This window comes from Varanus komodoensis, unplaced genomic scaffold (assembly GCF_004798865.1).
Source record: "Varanus komodoensis strain SLA01 unplaced genomic scaffold, ASM479886v1 scaffold38, whole genome shotgun sequence".
Taxonomy (NCBI): Eukaryota; Metazoa; Chordata; class Lepidosauria; order Squamata; family Varanidae; genus Varanus; species Varanus komodoensis.
In genome coordinates this window covers 387,926-403,770 of record NW_025335909.1, presented here as the reverse complement: position 1 = coordinate 403,770, position 15,845 = coordinate 387,926, and the positions used below count along the sequence as shown (strand labels likewise).

The following is a 15,845-nucleotide window of genomic DNA, read 5'->3' as shown; positions in this document are numbered from 1 at the left end:
CAGCAGTATTTACTAAGAGCTTAATGGTTGGGGGGAAACACAGATTACAGAGTCTCAGATCAAGCACTAAAATAGTTTGACGCAAAGTATATATTTTAAAGCCTGTCATCTAAGCAACTTTTTCTCAGGAGGAGGAACAGGTCTTAGTGACAATTCTAAAAAGCAATAATTTTCTCTGTACAAGGCAGCCCAGACAAAGAGCTCTCTTCCCAGGTAGAACAAATACACAAGTGTGTAGAAAATAACCAGAGCTGCTGTGGTAAGACTAGGAGGACTAAAACGGAACTCCAGGTAAAAACAAGCTTTGAACCATGGCCTGACTGAATTTTGTTTTAAAGCAGTAATGGGCTATATGGCCACTCAGGAAAGGGAAGTGGGAGGATGTTTTGGCAAGAGTTGTCTCGTTTGGTTACAGCCATAATTACAAAACAGCATGGAGACCCACCTGTCTAAGTGAGACCCTCCCAAAACTCTCACATTTCTAATAACCTGACATACTCGGGTAGATGCTCGGTCCAGCTTTCCTCAGCCTGCATTAACAAGACCTTCCTGTCTACTTTCAGAGGCTTTCAGAGGCATCTGGAGGGCAATTCCCAGAATTCCCAATCAGTAGGGCCACTGACTGGAAATTCTGGATGTTGCAGTCCAAACGGGACTGAAGGCCACAAGGTTGGGAAAGGCAACACTCATATTCACTGACAATTGGCCATTCCAGCTGGAGATTGCAGGAATCGCAGGCAACGACTTCTGCAGGACCCAAAACTGGGGAAGGGTGATCTTCCTTTCTGGCACACAAGATCACTTGTTCTTTGCACTCTAGTGCAGCCACACAGACTTGAGGACAGCTGATCGAATGGCGAAATTCTGTTGCACGCTTTTTTTAATGGGAAATGGTATATAAATATCGCTCGTACATACATGACCAAATTGTACTTGAAGCTTTAAGTAGCCCAGACCCTTCAGTTTTCAAAAACACAGGAATCCAATGAATTTTCTCAGCATAGATCCTTACATGGAATAAACAACATCTAAGTAAATGCCTACCTATCAGAAGTTATAATATTAAGTAGATGTTCAGTGTTTTCTACTTTTTGCACAATAAGGAGGAAAAAAAGAGCCGATCAACTCCCAACATATTCCTTTGTTCCGTTATCTCCTAAGATATTCTGCTTCCCACAATGGACTGTGCTGCTTTAGGAAAATAAATAACCCAACTTAAACACTCACCACAGCTATAACAGGAATAAGCACTCCCAGGTTACCTGCGCTGCTGGATGCCTAAGAAAGAAGAGGGGTGGGTGAGACAATGGTTTGAAACGTGCTGAGAAATGTAGAAAATTAAACCATTTTAATATGTGAAGCTAAGCAGCTCTAGTTTCACATGGCACAGGTGTAATTACGTACTGCAGAAGTGCGCAGTTTTGCAAGCACATCTTAGTCTGGATGCTACTGAAAGAGATGGCAGGAGAGCAAACAGAGCAGCTCAAACGTATTGATATTTCATCAGCACATGATCTGCCCAGATACATCCGTGGCATATCAAAACGATGAAGCAATGCATTCCTGAGGCAATAAGGCAGTCATTGTGCAGAAGGTCCTGGAGGAACATTCATGAATCACAAATCTGGCTGCAAAGCCCTTCTCGGATAATTCTGTGATGCACTGAATTTAGGCACCCTTCAGCCAAACACAGAGTCGCTGCATGCATGCATGGCTTCTGTGGCACGGCTATGACCCCTGCACAGCTCCATACAAAAGCCTTCGCCCTGTGCTCTGTGCTACAACAGCCCGTTGCCTGTACAGGGAGCAGGTAAACAGTGGACAAGGACCAAGGAAAAAGGCCCGCGGGGCAGTCTCTAGGCATGCAAGGAGGCCAGTTCCTTTACCAGCTCCTGGAATGCAAAGTTGGCTGAAGGTTTTTAGCAAAGGAGCTACACAAAGCTAATCCAAGAATTATTTCAAAATGTGCTATGGGCTGTATGCAAAAGATGGAAACATACAAAACAGGCCCAGAACAGTAGCTCAAATAATGACATTTAAATAAGCTGCAGAAGGAACAATATGACAGTCCCTAGCCAGCATCTGAAGACGTACAGGATTGTACGGATACTCCGTTCTGGTGTCAGAATTTGCTCCAGAGAGCTGGGAATTGAGGCACACTGATCTCAGAGCTGGAAACCTCTTTGCTGGCATGGAAAGAACCATACTAAATGCTCCCTGAGGGTGGCAGAGTGTCCTAAGAGCCCCCACCCCCAACAGAAAACATAAGCTAGAAGCAGAGGGGTGAAGATCGTCTCCACTGCTTCTCCTCATTCTGCATCGGATGCCTATAGACCTCCAAGTTCAGTGGGTTATGGCTGTCCCCACCAGAACGTGCCCTAAATCTCTTATGTAAGTGACCAGCTTACGCACACCATCCCAGCTCCAAGGTCTTGCAGGTGATAGGAAAGATCTCACTCAAACACTTAGGGCAGCCTTTCCCAACATGAAGCCTTCTAGATGTCATGGAATACAAGTCCCATCAGTCCCAGGCAGCACAGCCAAGGATAAGGAGTGCTCAGAGTCACGGTCCCAGATATGTAGAGGGCTCCATGTTTTATTTAAAAACAGGCAAATCCTTTTATATGGCAAAGAGTGGAACAGGACCCTTGAAAATGACAGAAAGGGAACTCTCGACAGTATTAAATGTTTAATTTTGAGCTGAGGGCTGAAAACAGCTCTATTTGGAAACAGCACGAGAGAGAGCTACTTTGAACTCTGCAAACAGAGCCTATTCACCTGGCTCCACAATCAGATTTCATTTCTCCTTTTAATGAAATTAGTTGCTGGCAGTGAGATCTGCTTAAGCTGCTTTAGCCTGGACAGCTGACAGCAGCTTGCCCATGAAAACAGCAAGCTTATGCATGACCAGGCAAACCCAGTTTAATAGCAGTTACACAAGGCTGCTGATCTGATCAGCCAGTGGTTCTTTATGGGAGATGTTTTAGCCCTTACCATTTTCCAAGCTGAAGTTGTTTACCCCTCATCCCCTGCAGAAGCCCAAAGTACAGTACCAGTACAGTATGTTCTACAAGTAAGGCTCTGCAAAACCGTAAAATTCAAAGTTGGGAGCTCCCCATATTTCCACCTTGTTAGCGTCAACAGGCTTGCGGCTGTATTAGATTGAGAGCATTGTTTCCTTTTACTTCGACAATCCATCTGCTTTTGAGGTTTTTTCCTCAGAATGTAAGCATCAATTGTACACATCTTTGCAATGTAGACCTTAGTCTCACATTGGTTAAAGTATATCTGTGCACATTTTTCAGAAGTACACATTTCTTATCTGTGTATCTCAGGTACTCACACAAGCTGGTAAATGCATGTTTCTGCTCCGCAAAACTCACAGCAAGCTCAGAAATGTAGGGACTCTAACTACAGGCTGTATCCATGTTTGGCCCAGAAGATGCAAGCTGGTTAAATCCTGATCAAAAATGAAGTAAAAGTAATTTCTCATACTAAGGGCCCTCAAAAACCTGGAAATCTGTTTGTTTGCAGATCGGATGATAATATAAGCCTCCAGTGGGTGCAATGGCATAGCCAAAGGAAATTATGAAAAACAAAGAGAGCGGCTTGCAAAGTCTGTTTGGTTGACATTAATTTGCAATGATTAGATTTATGGAGTTTGCAAAGACATAACTAGCTAACTTATGTACGCCTTAATGTGCCAGAGTGAAGCAAAAGCTGAGCTTGTATTCTCCCTTTGAGATTAATGGAAATTAAACATGGTCACACTGGAATCAAATGCCTCAGTTAGTTTTTTCTTTCACTATATTATTTCGAAATGTTATGGAAAGCTTCTGTGATGTCCACCAACGGGACTTGAAGCTTTGGAGGAAAAGCTAGGGGGACAGCTCAATTCAACGGAGTTCATTAGAAAGACAGCACAGGTTAATACCTCACCCCTTAGCTGGAGCACCACCGTCTTGATCTGCCAGTTCTGCTGTCATTAAATTTTTAAGAAATTGTGGGATATTAAGAAATGGCTCTCCAGAAGTTGTATCTTGTTTAGCCCTGCTTGACTGTACAGAAGGATGTGTTCAGTGTGAACAGCTTTTGTCTTGAAGATGAGCGAGAAGCACTGTTTATTTTAGAACCCACCTTTAATGCAGGACCCTTTTCGCTTGCCCTCTCACTGGCTCGCTTTCCCTCAAGGCCAAGTTGTACAAAGAGTTCCAGCAGGTTCATCAGCAACTCATCCACAAGGTGCTCATCCTGTATATTTGCAGCTATGTTAGCCAGGGCATTTATAACAGCTAAAGAGCAGTGTCTGACGAAATATGAGGAGTAGGGAACAGGGAAGTGAATAAAGAAAGGGGAAAGGAAAAAAGATTACATCTCCTCTTTTCATCTGCATGAATATCAATTACAATTTTTTCACATTCAAATGCTGACAGTAACCCCAAAGATTTACTGGAAGTGGTGATGAATTCATCTCTGAAGTATTTCAGAGTCTGAAAAGCAGTTTTAAAATATTACTTGACAACCTTGGTGGTTCCAAGCCTCTATGCTAGATACAACTTGCATTCAGGATGACCAACCATTTACAGAGGGGAAAAGAAAAGCTATCAGTGAAGGAGCAGAGTTTTGTAAACTTTTCATGCATGGCAGAAAGGATCAAGCCCATGGCAGGGAAGATTCACAGGTCAAACACAGAGATAGTAATGGGACAGTTGATTTTATATAGCACTTGGCCAGCAGCCACCAAGCCATTGTGAGAGTTTTTGTACTGCTTCATGGGTGTGATAAAAATAGCACAAACAATTGTTAATTAATCTACTCTGCTCAGACAGAATTTGATACACTTCAAACGATTTAGGAAGATACTTTTTGTTCTATAGGTCAATGTCAGCGTCTAGATGGGAAAATGAGGTGTTAGCACCTCTGGAACGAACCAACAAACTTTGTTAGACATGAACCGAAACATTTTTTAAGAAATCACATTCTAGCACAGCAGCAATGATAGCAAAGATTACCTATAGCCATGATCCTTGTAGTCTTTAGTTGCAGAGTACACAATTGAACTTGCTTTAACACTGATCTGTTGAAACAGATTCCATACCTCCTGGTAAATATATTGCTGAATCAAAATAAAAAACTGAGTTAGCACCAGGTAGAAAGACCTGCAAACAAATCAATATTAATAAAAAGATAGAGAACGCTGGCACAACCAAGTGGAAATGCATTTCTACGAATAAGGCACTAAGGAAATGCAAGGTTCTGGACTACAGGGGCTCCTTGTGACCTCTCCACTGCATGATGGGACATGAATAATAATCAAGATCTGCTCCTTGAGATGATCCAGTTCAGCTCTGTGGCTTGCTGGAACAAGTCTCCCGGTGTGCCTTGGAAGCAACTGTGTCTGGCATGCCCTGCATTCCAAGATTTTGGACAGAGTTAGACAATGCATTAGCGAAGATGCTCTCAACCGCACGTCAACTAAGGGAGTGGGGATGAGAGAACAGGGGCATTCACAAGACAGCTTGCACATCTATCACCTCTCCCCTACAAATGCACCCTGCCCCCAGACACACACAGGCGTCCCTTTTGTTCTGATGCCTGGCTTGGAAAAATCCATCGTTTTTAGAACGGTCAGGAGACACTTGCAGAGAATTAACTGGTGGACAGGGGAAATGACGAAGCACCCTCTCCAATTTTCCCCTCCCCTCTCAGCACTAGGATTGCATTGACCCTCGTGTTTCCTCCTTTACTGTCTCATTGTGTCCTCTCTCCCCTGATCTGCTCTCCTTCTGCAGCCTGCTCCGAGTGCTGCTCTGAGTTCCCGTCATCTGCTGCCGTCTGTCATGTGCCCATGTATGCATCAAAAGACCTCATTCAATACTCACTGAGACCAAGCGGCCAAATTGCGTAGGGAGATGATCCCCCAAATTTATGAGGTAATCATGGGGTGAGAAAAGAGATCGTGTGCACAAAAAAGCATACAGATGCTGCATTTATAACAGCTTTCTGAGCCTCCAGTGAAAATGGGCATCAAATATCTATAGCAGTGAAATCCCGCTAACCAGTCGTTTGGCCTTACATTTCCAGTGATGACCAAGCAGCCCAGCTGGTCAATGATGAGAACATCGAGAGGAGAGGGAGGCTGGCAGAACTTCTGCTGCAAGATCTGAAGAATCGGCTCCATCACTTTTGGCGTGTCCCTTAGGGCCACTGCAATGTGCCCCAGTGCACGGATTGTGTGGTCAGGGATTAGATGGGCTTCCCTAAACCAAAGGCAACAAACAAATGTAAATAAAAAGAAGGAAAGGAGCAAAAATTAAGGTCTGAGGAGCGCATTATCAAGACCTCCTGCACATGGGTCATGCAAGAGGTCCACTGGATTTGTCAAACCCACTTCATCAAGGTTTAGGAAGACAGGTAAGAACTTTTCAACTAAGCTTACTTTTAGCTTTTACTTAAACAAGTAGGGGAAAGTAACATCTCAATTGGCTCTTCCTGAAGAATGAAAAAACCTACTTGTCACTCTCCTGCGAGATGTAGAGACGGTTAGACAAACTAGCAAGGAAAGCCTCCACAATTACTGGGTCAATAGTCAGGCCAGCTTTCAGACACCTGCAAGGAACGGGAAGTGATTAAATATTAAAGCACCTCTCCACCGGTTCAAAGGATTACAGTAATTAAAAAAAACACACCCAAGGAACAATCATATACAGGTTTATACAGAAAAGAGTCCTGCAGCTGCTGGCAATCCCCAGCCAGAATTTCTCACCAATCACTGCACCCAGCCAGGGCACAAGAGTCCAGCAAATCTTTGTGATTTCACAGCTCTCTTTTTCAGAGAGTTTGTTAACATATATACAAACTCAGACTGTCAAGAAGGCCCAGACCAACTCTCAGGGAGAGCATGAGGCAAGGGGCCAACAAACCAGATCTACTTCCTAACAATTGTCTTTCACCATGCTCCTGTTCCCACAAGAGGCTGGGAGCTTTCCAGGTTTGTGTTCCATTGCCTCCTACAAATACTATGAGAAACTACCCAGGAATAGATAAAGGGAATGACTTCTAGGAATCGCTATCAGGCTTTTTTCACCTTTTGGTACTGTCAAAAAAAATAAAAATAAAAATCACCCTGCCAGCAAAAGTGCGTATAGTCAAGGCTATGGTTTTCCCTGTTGCAATGTATGGCTGTGAAAGTTGGACCGTAAGGAAGGCTGAGCGCCGAAGAATCGAGGCCTTTGAATTGTGGTGCTGGCGGAGACTCCTGAGAGTCCCTTGGACTGCAAGGCGATCAAACCAGTCAGTCCTAGAGGAGATCAACCCTGACTGCTCTTTAGAAGGCCAGATCCTGAAGATGAAACGCAAATACTTTGGCCACCTAATGAGAGAAGGAAGGACTCACTGGAGAAGAGCCCGATGCTGGGAACAATGGATGGAAGAGGAAGAAGGGGACGGCAGAGGATGAGGTAGCCCAGAGGAGGGCTTTCTCTGCGGTGGCACCCCATCTATGGAATGCGCTCCCCAGAGAGGTCCACCTGGCGCCGTCGTTATTTGTTTTTCGGCGGCAGGCTAAGATCTTTTTATTTAAAACTTATTTTAAGTGTTAAATTATTGGAATTAATAGGATTTTAAATTTTTAGCCGAGATGCACCGGGGGCTTTTAAACAATTTTTTAAAATTGTTATATTGTTATTATTTATGTATTTATGTATTCATGTACTTTGTATCCTGTTGTGAGCCGCCCCGAGGCTTCGTTGCGATGGGGGCGGCATAAAAATGTTTTAGATAAATAAATAGATGGAGTCACTGAGGCAGTTGGTGTGAGCTTGAGTGTACTCCGGGGATGGTGGGAGGACAGGAGGGCCTGGAGGAAGGTTGTCCACGGGGTCGCGATGGGTCGGACACGACTTCGCGACTAGCAACTACAAATCAGGCTTTTGGTCCTGGCAGAGAAACCTGCCCCCTCAACCGGTGGCTACACCTGACTGGGTGGTTTCCGCTCTGGACTCTTCCACTCACCCTTGACATGCCTCCTCCTGCAGCCCTGTTGGCAGTGGCAATGCTCCTGACTGGCTGGCAAACAGCACGTGCTTGTTAAGATTCCTACCTGTCGATTCCTCTGCATATCTGAGTACAATTCATACCTGCAGATGTTATCAATTGCGATGTCCCGGAGTTGTTCATACATGGAGGCCTGACTCTTCTTGCCCGACATGACGCTCACAGTGGACTCGGCATGCTCGTTGGTTATGCTGATCTTGATGTCGTTGCCGCCTAAGGTAATAAAAGAAGGGAACTGGGAAATCAGAGGCTCTGCTAGACCTTAAAATAAAGCGAGAAGTGCAATGACTCAGCCAGCAAACCCCACAAAAGGCACCTTTGGGACGAATGAGTACCTGTTTGATATTGGTTGTGGTACTTGTAAAGTTTCACCAGAACTGGAGAAGGGATCACAAGGAAGTCTCTCAACGATGGATTGACAGAGTGCACCACCACAGGGAACCTCTCACATAAGCGGCCGAGACCCTAAGACAAAAGGCAAAGAGTGTTACCCAGCAGGGAGGAGATGCGGGGACACAAGGTCGTGAAATGAATTCTTCAAGCAAAAACTGTTCACGTTATTTCACAACAATCCAGTCACTTAAAAGGTGATCAAAACCTCCATGCACCAGCTCTTTAAACACTATGGCATATTACTACCTGCAGGAAAATGTTATTGGTGTCTGAAGGACACAATTCTATATGTGATTACTTAGGAAAAAAGGATTACAACTTCCAGAATGCCCCAGCCAGCCATCCTGGGGGTTGCAGGCCTGTTTTCTGTCCAAGCATGCATAAGAGTATGCCTTAACTTGCAGAATTATTTATTTGGAAGGGGCTTGGCAATTGTGTCCAAGACAGCTTACTGTCGATATTGCAGAAAATTTGCATGGTGATTACCAAGTCAAAATAGGCTCCTTACAAACCTGCAAGCAGCAAATCAGAAGAGGCAGGTGAGCAATGATGACTTTGCTAGAAGTCTTGGACTGCAGCTTCTCTGACAGCTTGATACACAGGTTTTCTGCCCCTTGTTTGCAAAAGAACAAAGATGTAAAGTATTCAACGAACACCCTGGACATTAGAAGGGACAGCTTTTCATTTTTCAGTGACAGCTCTGATAGTTACACTACTGTGATAGCATGGACGGAACCAATCCCTTGCTTTCTGTGAGCAATCAGATGAACTGAGTTATGGACAGCCACCAGAGACTAAGGCTACAACCCTTCCCCAAATTATTTCTGCCTGAAGCCCATTCACCTTGAGGAAAGAAGACAGGCACAGACACAGGACTGCAGCCTGCATGCACTTAGCGGCACAAGGTCTTCCCTGGTCACGGAGCGATCCACTAAGGTTCCAGCAACAGAGAACTGCCAAAAGTGTTCGATGAACGTGCGAGTGAATGGCACACGGATTTAAAATAGCAATCCAGCATGTTGCTGTACAATGGATCAATGGGAAGCAGAAGCTGTGCGTGTCGAGAAGGTACCAGGCTCAAATCGTGGCACTGGCAGCTCAAAGGTTGGGAGGCAGATGAAGCAGGTGCCCTTCTGGCTGCTGCCAGGCAAAGGAGACAATATTGGAGTGGATCGGGCTTCCCCACCCTGGTGCCTTCCGAGTTTCTAGCTACAGCTCCCAGAATTGCTGGACTCTATTAGGTGGGCCTGATGGAAGCTGCAATGCAAAACACCTTGAGTGTGCCAAGCGGGAGGAAGTTGGTTAGGAGAACAAGGGGTCTGACGCTGCACAAGGAAGCTTCCTATGGGGCTGATGGCACCGTAAGGCTGCAGTTGTACCCATGTCTACCGAGGAGTAAATCCCAACCCTTTGAGAAGACATTCAAAGGACTAATTACCAATATGCTCTCTGAAGTTTATGCCCTTTGTTTTATTAAAGAACAGCAATTCTTAAGAAAGCATGAACACAATCAGGTCATCGTACAAGTAACTGCTCAACTAAAACAAAAAAAGAAAGAAAAGAAATCTGAAAAGGTGGCACAGGTGATGCTCACCTTGCTCGTCTTTCACAGCCCACACCATGAGATCCACACAGGCTGCACTCGCTTGGCAACGGAGCTTCAGTGGGTTCAGCTCACTGTGCAATTTGTCGACATCATGAAGGAGTTTCTGGAGCTCTGCCTGGCTGCTGTTGAACTGCTCCAGGACAAAATCATGAATCTCCTTCACAAATGAATTTGGGAGATCTGAGAGGATGAAGAGAAAAAAAACATACATGGTAGATACCTGATTAATATGGTAATATCTGAGCAAAGAGAACGAGAGCACAAAGAAAACTGAAAAATGATTAAGTGCAATGGCATCTTTTTGAAACCAAGTATTCCATAGCATGAGGTATTATCAATGGGCGTGTTACCTCCCTCACCTTCTACTCCTTCTTGATAAAATATTCCTTCATTCATAATAGCCCCAATGATATCTCAATGCGATACAGGAGTAATTCTCAGAGCACACAGATGGGCAAGTAACCTGTGCCCCTTCAGATGGACTTCAAATACCATTAGACCCAACCAGTACAGCCAATGGCCAGATATGATGAGAGCTATAAGCCAAGAACATCTGGGGCAAGGAGGATACAGGTTCCCTAGCACTGGTTTAAAAGCTAAGAAGGAAAGGGCAGGCTTTAAAGGGAGAACACAGAACAAGGGTGGGGTGGAGTGATGAAGGCAGAAGTTAGCGGCCAGGCAGCAGAGCAGAGAATTCAGGTTCAGGAAAGACTTAGTAAAGAAATTATTTCAAAAAAGATTTAAACCCAGAATGAAAACATGCATATACAGATGAGGAACATTGAAGAGTAACGTCCTGCTCTTCCATTCCCTTCCAGAATGGCTGCAAGGCGATGGGAAGATTTTGCTGCTACAAAACTTAGTTTGGGAAGAAGGGTTGATTTAAACTGGTTTCAGAACAAGCAATGACTTGAAACCACACTTAAATCCTGGCTTGTTCTAAGAAACCACAGCTTATGCAAACCCCTGTTGCCTGAGTTCAGACAGAGTGAGAATCTGCAGGGAAAGTTCCCAGCCTCCTTACTGCTGATTCATGTAAGCAGAAACTGGTGTCTATGGGTATCTCTCAGCAGTGTCATCATGTCAATATGAAACCCATATAATTCTAATTCTTCCCTATCACTAAGAACAACTGAATCATCATACCTCTCATGTAGTACAATGTGTCCCTCAGCATCTTGAACTGGGCAACGTACAGAGGATCACTGAACATTTTGTAGAACAGATCTGCATGCGGATTTGCCTAGAATATATTTACAGTAAAGAAAGTTGACATTTTACAGGTGGCATTTTGGAAAATCAACTCAACAGCAAATTTTTGACCAGCATATTTAGCTTTGTTTCCCAGGCAGTTAGCCACTTCTGGTAGGAACTTCGCTTCCCATGATTATACTCTTATGTAAACAACAACAGAATGCAACAAACTGTCATTTAAAAAGTTAGTGTACCTCAAGAACCTCGGTGACAACTGCATCTAAGTTTTTCAGAACCGAGTCCCCAACAATTTGTTTCACCTATATAGACAGAAACGAAAAGAAGTTTCACAATAAGTTAGAACCTTTCCATACATAGGGTTCATATGTCCATACATACATACATACTACCCTGAGTGTAAGCTGTGGAGAGTGGGTTCTTTGTGGAACCCACAATGCACCCGACAGGTGCCTGGGCTCCCTCTGATTTGTTCTCTTGCATCACCTGCCTCCGTCCTCCAGTGGCATCCCAGTGTCCTATACAGAAGTTGTCTTCCCTTCTGCTTTCCAATGGCTACCACCTTTCATCTGCCACTTTTAAAAAAGAAAATTGGAGCCACAAAACTTGGGGTCATATCTTAAAAAAAGTTTTCAAAGGTGACAGCAAAGTTGCCAGGCATGAAAGGGGTTTTTGCTTCTCTTGCCAAGTGGCTCACTAGTCAGACCTCTCAACCTGTGATGAAATTGCTCTTCTGGGTTTAGATGACATAGCTCCTTGTGGATCATGCAGTCCCTTGAACAAACCACGGGTTGTGAGCGTGCCTTAGAGGCAAAAGCTATGCCACGTGAAGGAAGCCGGCTGGGTTTGGGTGACAGCATGCAAAGCAAATTAGTCAGAGCAAGATTCTACCAGCACTCGGTAGTATGGGCAAGATCCAGTGAATTGCAAACAGAATTACACTGCACTAGCATTAATGATTTCCCTAGTAAATCAGCATGCCAGCTAACACTTCTGGTATTGTGCTAGCCAGTAGTTTGTTTATTTATTTATTTTATTTAGAACATTTCTATGCTGCCCCATTCGTGAAAAGCCTCGGGGCGGCTTACAAAATAAACAAACAATCATATAATTAACTTGGGACTGGGACTCAGGCGATCCGGGTTCTAGTCCCCACTCGGCCATGGAGCCCACTGGGTGACTTTGGGCCAGCCACAGACTCTCAGCCCAACCAACTCACAGGGTTGTTGTTGTGGGGATAAGATGGAGGAGGAGAATGATGTAAGCTGCCTTGAGCCCTTTGTAGGAAAAAGGCAGGATATAAATCGAATAAATACTTTCTGCTAGCATGAAATCGTTATTTGTTTTTCGGCGCCAGGTGAAGACCTTTTTATTTAAACGTCATTTTAATTGTTAACAATATTCACTTATTCATCTGGCCAGGGCGACTTCTTTCCTTTCCTTTTCTTCTTTTCTTTTATAACTTCTTTTATATCGTTTATATTTTTTTATATTATTTATTTTAATTTTATATTGTTATTTTGTATTGTATTGTATTGTGTTGTAAGCCGCCCCAAGGCTTCGGCAAGGGGTGGCATAGAAATGTTCTAATAATAATAATGAAGTACTTTACATTAGACTTCTACGATATTCACTGTTTAGCCTCAAAAGTCTACTGACTCCCAACTGACAAATGATCTTCCAAACGCCTCATAACATACCATGTTCAACAGCTGACGGAGCATTTCCAGGGGAATGTTAAACTCTTTGTTACTAATGCCATTAAAAAGAGGTGAAACTGAGAAGCTGGAACTGATTGTAGAGAAGTAATAATAAGGATCAACCGCACTCCCATCAGGCAAGTAGGACCCTGCTCATTTGAAGAAAAGAAAAGAAAAGAAAAGAAAAGAAAAGAAAAGAAAAGGTAAAAAAATTATTACATTATTTGAAAATGTTATCAGATTGCCAGTGTGTGCTAGACCACATTAATGTGCACATGGGCTAGACTAGCTTTATTGGTCTGAAGGTTGCAACATCTTCGATAAGTATGCAGGAAAGAAAAAAATGCCTAATTGCTCATTGCTATGGAGTAAGGCACACTCACACACTGGCTCCCGACCAGGATTCGGGGACCTGAATACACAACACACTCAGTGGGTGCCCTTAAATTGGAAGAAACGGGACATGTAAACTAAGCCATTTCTGCTCTTTGTGGATATTCTGCACAAAACGGAATGTGTTTTGAACAGCGGCCTCCGGCTGACTTTGGAGCGCTTCCCCAATGATGCCACTTCACTATACCTATTTGATGCCCCTGAAGAACCATGAGGCACAAACCTTTCCTAGAGAACAGAAGAGGTAGGACAGGGGCTGACCGGTGTTTCACCTCATTTGGAGTTCATTTCCTTTACATTGATAGAATTCTAACGGATGGGCAGCTCCTAGAGCAGCTTTTCTTACCTTTCCTTCCTTAACAGACTTTTTGGGGGTAAGAAAATAGAACAAACAATGGGAAAGTAGAAGAGGGCTACAAACCAATATCTGGACCCCCCCGCAACTTTCTGTGAAGGAGAGAAGGCAACTGCAAAATGTAAGTCTCTTCTAGTAGCACCTTTACCCTCTGGGAAAGGCAGGGCAAAAACCCATTTCATGTTCAATGCAAGCAGACTCACTTAACTGAAAGATTTTTGGATGATGCAAACCATTTGCTTTACGCACATGCTGCATTGTGGTCCAGAATATCCCCGTTCAGTGTCTGCAGCTGAAATGAATAACTGAAAATCCCCTCCTCCTCCTCCTCCTCCCACTTAGAGTTTCAGTGAAGCACAATACAACTGCTGTGGTTAATCTTCTAAACTATGCTTTAGCCAGCACAATAAAGCTATTTGCACTTAAGCATCGGAGGAATGAATTTTTGTTTTTGAAGCATCCCTTTTTCCACCCTATGACCAGTGAGAATAAGTTTTGCAATCTGAGTCCATCTATGTTTACGCACAAATCTCACTGAGCTCAACTAAAACTTTCTCTATGTAAAAACGCTTGGGGCTGCTGTCCAGCCTACTTTATCGGTGCTTTCTTGAAAATAACACCTATCAAACTCAGCAGTGTGCAGTGGATTACAATATTAAGTTAGCACCATGTACTCAGAGATTTCATTACATCCTATGCAAAGTAATCGACACCAGAAAATAAAACTGTACCTTCAAAATATTGCCCAGCAGTTCCTCCAGGAGAGCTGGGAGGAGGAACACCTCGTTCAGGACTGACCTGAAACACAGAAACAGTTACAAGTTACAGCCAAGTTCTCATTTGGAGTTCATTCTTGTACTGGTATTAAGATTTCCAGAAGCAAAACAGTTGCCCTTCATTTCCTTTACATTGATAGAATTCTAACGTGTCCAGCAAATCTATTACCTCAGAACCACATATAACAGACACAAAACCATCACTGCTAGGCATATGAACAGCTTTGCTGTGTGGCCTGGCAGCTGGGATTTCCATGCAGAGTCAGCCATCCTGCCAATGTACAGCCCTCCTTTGCCTCTTTGGATACTTTGGAACAGTAATCTCTGTCTTGCTTTCCTCAGCCCTTTAAATAGAGATCGTGCTGCATTTGCACAGCATTAACTTTCTGAAATCATGAAAAATACAACGCATTTGTGGAGAAACAGCTAGCATAGGAAGTTGCCTTCTGATGAGCAGAACTGGGGGTCAGACTAGATGGCATGGGAGACCCCTTCCGACTCGCTCTGTTTCTATGTTTCTTATGTTCTATGTTTCTATACTCCCTTGTAACTGGAGTTGCCAAGAACCTTAGCATCTCCTTTTGGGTCAACACATTCTCTGCTGTGGAGTTATGAGTCCTCTCCTAACAGCCTCACATGTTGCTCTTCAAGCTGAAATCCTGGAAAAACTGAAGCAAGGTCAATGAAACGGATGACAGGTCAATTTTAGTTCACACACCTGTGAGATGCTGCACACACTGCTGGCCTTTCGCTTTAAAGATCCTTCCTGGCAGACTGACAGTAGGGAGTGTGGAAGTATCGACCTGAAGTCGTTAAAAGAGCGCCTTCTGATACCATCCAACTCATTTGGGGCTCGGAGGGAATGTGGAGTAATCTTAGGGAAAAGCTTCGACAGGAGAGACTCTTCTGAGTTACTGTAGCGCCCAAAAGCTCGAGAAATTCCTATCAGGCATGGCACGGCATACTTGCATAAGTATTCTGGAAAACAAAGACTGGCTGCTTATCTTCTACTCAAAGCGGTTTCTTCCTACTAGCCACTGTGGTGTCATCTTTCTAAATGCATTAATATCAATATGCTTTGGTTCAGCTGTAATGGGAAACCTCTGTGTCTCGCCACATGAATGAGCATATGAGTTCAGATACTCTCCCGCTCTTTTGTGGTTGCCAGGAAATAATCTGCTTGTACTTTTCAGCAAGGCACTGTTCCCAGTTACGAATAAACTCAGGAAACTGTGGCTTTTTCTGTTTCTATTACTTAGGAACAAATGGGTTTCAGTTCCTGATTTGTTCTCAGTATGTAGCGTTTAAACAAACCACAGTTCCTTGAGTTCCAATGCATGTGGGTTGGTTTGTTT

At 43.8% G+C, this 15,845-nt stretch overlaps 1 protein-coding gene across 1 annotated transcript in view; it reads right to left on the bottom strand.

Moving 5' to 3' along the window:
* PI4KA (phosphatidylinositol 4-kinase alpha) overlaps positions 1-15,845 on the bottom strand; it is a 67,995-nt gene that overhangs the window by 44,341 nt on the left and 7,809 nt on the right. Inside the window, exons 6-19 of the mRNA XM_044440481.1 lie at positions 15,209-15,468; positions 14,446-14,512; positions 12,967-13,115; positions 11,503-11,568; positions 11,201-11,297; positions 10,043-10,234; positions 8,961-9,061; positions 8,391-8,520; positions 8,139-8,268; positions 6,514-6,609; positions 6,077-6,260; positions 5,013-5,116; positions 4,138-4,306; positions 1,228-1,278 (exon numbers count right to left, since the gene is read on the bottom strand). Of these exons, the coding sequence (XP_044296416.1) occupies positions 1,228-1,278; positions 4,138-4,306; positions 5,013-5,116; positions 6,077-6,260; positions 6,514-6,609; positions 8,139-8,268; positions 8,391-8,520; positions 8,961-9,061; positions 10,043-10,234; positions 11,201-11,297; positions 11,503-11,568; positions 12,967-13,115; positions 14,446-14,512; positions 15,209-15,468 (1,796 nt within the window). The remainder of the gene's footprint in view (positions 1-1,227; positions 1,279-4,137; positions 4,307-5,012; positions 5,117-6,076; positions 6,261-6,513; positions 6,610-8,138; positions 8,269-8,390; positions 8,521-8,960; positions 9,062-10,042; positions 10,235-11,200; positions 11,298-11,502; positions 11,569-12,966; positions 13,116-14,445; positions 14,513-15,208; positions 15,469-15,845) is intronic.